Source organism: Gracilinanus agilis, chromosome 2 (assembly GCF_016433145.1).
Source record: "Gracilinanus agilis isolate LMUSP501 chromosome 2, AgileGrace, whole genome shotgun sequence".
NCBI lineage: Eukaryota > Metazoa > Chordata > Mammalia > Didelphimorphia > Didelphidae > Gracilinanus > Gracilinanus agilis.
The window spans coordinates 332,881,037-332,884,831 of NC_058131.1; the positions used below are offsets into that span (position 1 = coordinate 332,881,037).

The window sequence follows — 3,795 nt, forward strand, 5'->3', positions numbered from 1 at the left end:
GCAGTTTTAGTCATTACCCCTTTCTCCCATCACCTCCCAGAACCAGCCTGGGTTTCCCACAAGGCAAAGAGCTAAGAGTCATGTGTTTTCATTCCCAAGCGATTTTGATCCCAATGTCCTGTGACCTTAGGCAAATCACTTCTATCACTGGAAGCAATAATAGTGACCTTAGGGTCAAGGGAGAAAGGACTAAGAAGGTAGCCCCATGAATAGTGAGGACCAGCCAGCTTACTCAACAAAGCAAATACAGAACTGCCTGGGGAGAATGCCACCTGGATAGAAGTTGGGATGGCAGACAGAGATAGGCATTTGAAAAGGTGAATGGAAGTCGAGGTCCTCTGCCCTCCCTCTCCCCCTCCAATGGGACTCTTCCTTCCTGATAAGGAAGCTGGCAACAATCCTGGCTTCCATCAGATCTATCCTGTGCGGCAGAACCCTCCCTTCCTGCCAGGAGAGGCCAGGGTAGCGAGCCTGAGGCCATCCCCAAGCTATCCTGGCCCACCCAGATTATGGCCTCCATGTTTTGGAAAAGCTAAATAAATTAAGATGATGCGTGCATGTATGAGTGTGTGTGTGTGTGTGTGTGTGTGTGTGTGTGTGTGAGAGAGAGAGAGAGAGAGAGAGAGAGAGAGAGAGAGAGAGAGAGAGACCTACAATCAGTGGTCAGACCAAGCGGTGACTCGTTCCCAGGAGCAGGTTGCTAGTCACAGCTGGGAGCTGCCCCCGGTACCTACAGGCCCGGAAGTGCCCACAGATCGACAGCTAATCTTGCGGATGGAGTGCAAGGCCACGGTGCAGCATCCCCGAAGCAGGGAGCTGATATTGTATATGGGCTGGCCTTGGCGCCGCTGGGAGCGGCACAGCCAGGCCACTGTTGGCACCGCCGGGACCACCACCGCAAGCAGATCCACAATGAAGTGGCGGCTCCAATAGCTTTTGGGCTCCGCTGCGACCTCGCCAGCCTCTTCATCCACGGGGCAGGCGATGCTCACCGACGGGTTCAGGTTGGGCACGTGCGGGGTAGGGCCATGGGTCACTGGGGCCACCGCTGGCTCCTCTCCGACCGTCACCACCACGGCCGAATTAGGGTCCGCTGGTATCAGGTCCATGGGCCCGGGAAAGCCTGAGGGCATCTCTACGCCAGCCCCTCCATCCTCTGTGTCGGGGCCCGGGGCCCAGGCAGGGCTAGGCCCCGGGCTGGCCAGGCCGCAGGTCTGGGCCTTCATTACTTTCTCCAGGATAGTGTCTAGGTCGGGCTGGTAATGCACAAAGTCCGTCTGAATGGCCCGCTCTTGCATGCAGCTGGCCTGCACGCCCGCCTCCACCCCCCCGCCCCCGCTGCCCCCCAGCAGCTTCTCATAGGTGGAGCTGGTTGGGAGGCGGGAGCCCAAGGTAAAGGAGCTCTGGAGCGAGGCTTCATCCGGGCCACAGTCCACCCCGGAAGAGAGCAGGCTGCTCGCCTCCAACAGTTCGGTCCGGCTCAGCGTGTCATCGGCCGCCGCGAAGCCGCTATCGCCCACCTCTTCGGTAGACGCGCTCTGCAGGTCTCCGGCGTTGCGGTCGCCGGGGGCCTGGTCGCTCAGCTTGGTGTAGGTGGAGCTTCGGGTCAGGGAGCGGGCAGGAGAGCCCCCCGAGGAGCCGCCCGCCCCGTCCTCCTTCACCGTCCCGTTCTGGGCCACCTCCATGCTGTGCAACAAGGTCTCCAGCTTCTTGTTCTGGATGTTGATGTCCACAAAGTACTTCTGCAGCCCCTTGTCTTTGTCTATGAGGTTATTCTTGACCGTGTCGATCACCTGCTTGAGCTGCCGGATCTCCTTGCGGGCCTCCTTGAGAGCCAGCTGGGCCTCCACCCGGTGGCATTCCTCCTCGATCCAGTCCTCTTGCATCCGGGACAGCTGGCTCTTCAGGTCATCAATCTCCGAATCCCTGTGGACAGATTGGGGGGCGGGAGGAGTGGGGTGGGGGGACATACTCATCACCTCAACTCGGCCGGGTTGGGGGTCCCCGGAAAATCTAGAAAAGGGAGTAGAGGCTGAGGTGGGGCTCCCGATTGAGTAAAGGCTGGGGCGGGAACCTGTGCCTTTTGGGGATGGCAATGGCTTTGCCTGAATCCCGGAGATCTTTCTTGTTCCCACTTATCCTTCCCAGGCTCAAGAATAGGGTGCAGGCTGCAGAAACCCTCCCTTCTTCAAAATAGAACTTTCCCCTGAAATGTGCTCCACCTGCTGGACTCCACTCCTCCCCTCTAGGGCCCCATCATTTACTTCGGAACCTTCCTTTTTAATCTGACACCCCTCCCCCTCTCCCTCCTGTCAACGGCATCTCTGCCCCCTCCTCTTCCTCCCTTCCCATCCATTCTATTTCCATAGGATTTCTCCAAGCAGTTGCTAAGTCTTGGAGCCAAGCCTCTAAGACTATTTCCATAGTTACCAGCCTAGTATGGCTCTTCAGCCACTTCCTAAGAAGGCAGATCTTCCTGCTTCTACTCTCTCTTCTTCAATCTTCCTTCAATTATCCTTCACATCACTGTCAGAATAATCTTATGAATCCATGTAGTCATGCCACTCCTCTGCTTTAAAGCCGTCAATGGCTCACGAATGCCAACTGAATAAATGTCAGATTCCTTTGCCTGATGTTCAATTGATGGGGGTGGGGGTGGGCAGTGGGCAGCAGTAACAGGACCCTCATGCTCTGAAATCTTGTATTTCTCACCAGTTAGCACTGGTTAAACATCAGCTGCAAAACCTGTAGTTTTAGCAGGAATTGGAGATTGTTCAGTTTACCCATTCTGTATACTGGATCTGTAACATTCTATACTGGACATCAGCTTTGTACCTACTCTATTTTAGTAATTGCTTATATTGTTCTTAGAAATGATTAGTTATCTATAGTGGTCCTCCAATGTACCTCATCCCGCCCCCCCCCCCCCATTCTCAACCTAGAAGGGCAGTAAGACCTCTCCTGGTTGGCAAATGATCTAATGATGACAAGGGGGACAATGAAGGAACATGAAACTTGTGCACTGGGGACTCTGACATTCCAGAAGACTCTCCCAATATTGCACATGCTCCTTATTCCCTATAGACCTCCCCCTGAGTTTGGAAAGGTTGATGCTAAGCTTCCAGATCCCAATAAATATACCAACCCTGATCCACAGGGGGTGGAAGCTGCTACTCCTTGATAGAAGCTGCCACTCTACAATGGAAGCTGCCACTCTACAGAGGAGCTCCAGAGGCTACTCTACTAGCCCCTGGGCTGACCACCAGTCCTATGGCTACCTGATTAGTTCCCAGACTATTCTACCAACCATTAGGCTATTATACCACCTTAAACTTCTTCAAATAAAATTCTTTTCTTATTTCTGGATTAAATGGAGTTTGAGTCTCCAATTCTTGGGGTGAGACCTTGCCACAAACTTGGGTGTGTTTCTCCCACATCACAATGATCCCCTGCAATTTGGCTTCAATCTACCTGTCTAGATTATTTTCATATTATTCCCCTCTATACACTCTATATTTTCTCTCTCTCTCTCTCTCTCTCTCTCTCTCTCTCTCTCTCTCTCTCTCTCTCTCTTCCTTTCTTTCCATCTTAGAATCAGTTCCAAGGCAGAAAAGTGGAAAAGGCTAGGAAATTGGGGTTAAGTGACTTATCCAAGGTCACCCAGTTAGGGAGTTTCTAAGGCTGGATTTGAACTCAGGACCTCCTATCCCTAGGTCTGGCTCAAAATCCACTGAGCCACCTAACTGCCCCTTGTCTTTCTTTTTTTTCCTTCCTTCCTCCCTCCCTCCCTCCCTC

At 53.3% G+C, this 3,795-nt stretch overlaps 1 protein-coding gene across 1 annotated transcript in view; it reads right to left on the reverse strand.

The window, feature by feature from the left end:
* Positions 1-704: 704 nt before the first annotated feature.
* The window catches only part of SNPH (syntaphilin), a 13,984-nt gene continuing 10,893 nt past the window's right edge, over positions 705-3,795 (reverse strand). Inside the window, exon 5 of the mRNA XM_044661524.1 lies at positions 705-1,926. Within this exon, the coding sequence (XP_044517459.1) occupies positions 705-1,926 (1,222 nt within the window). The remainder of the gene's footprint in view (positions 1,927-3,795) is intronic.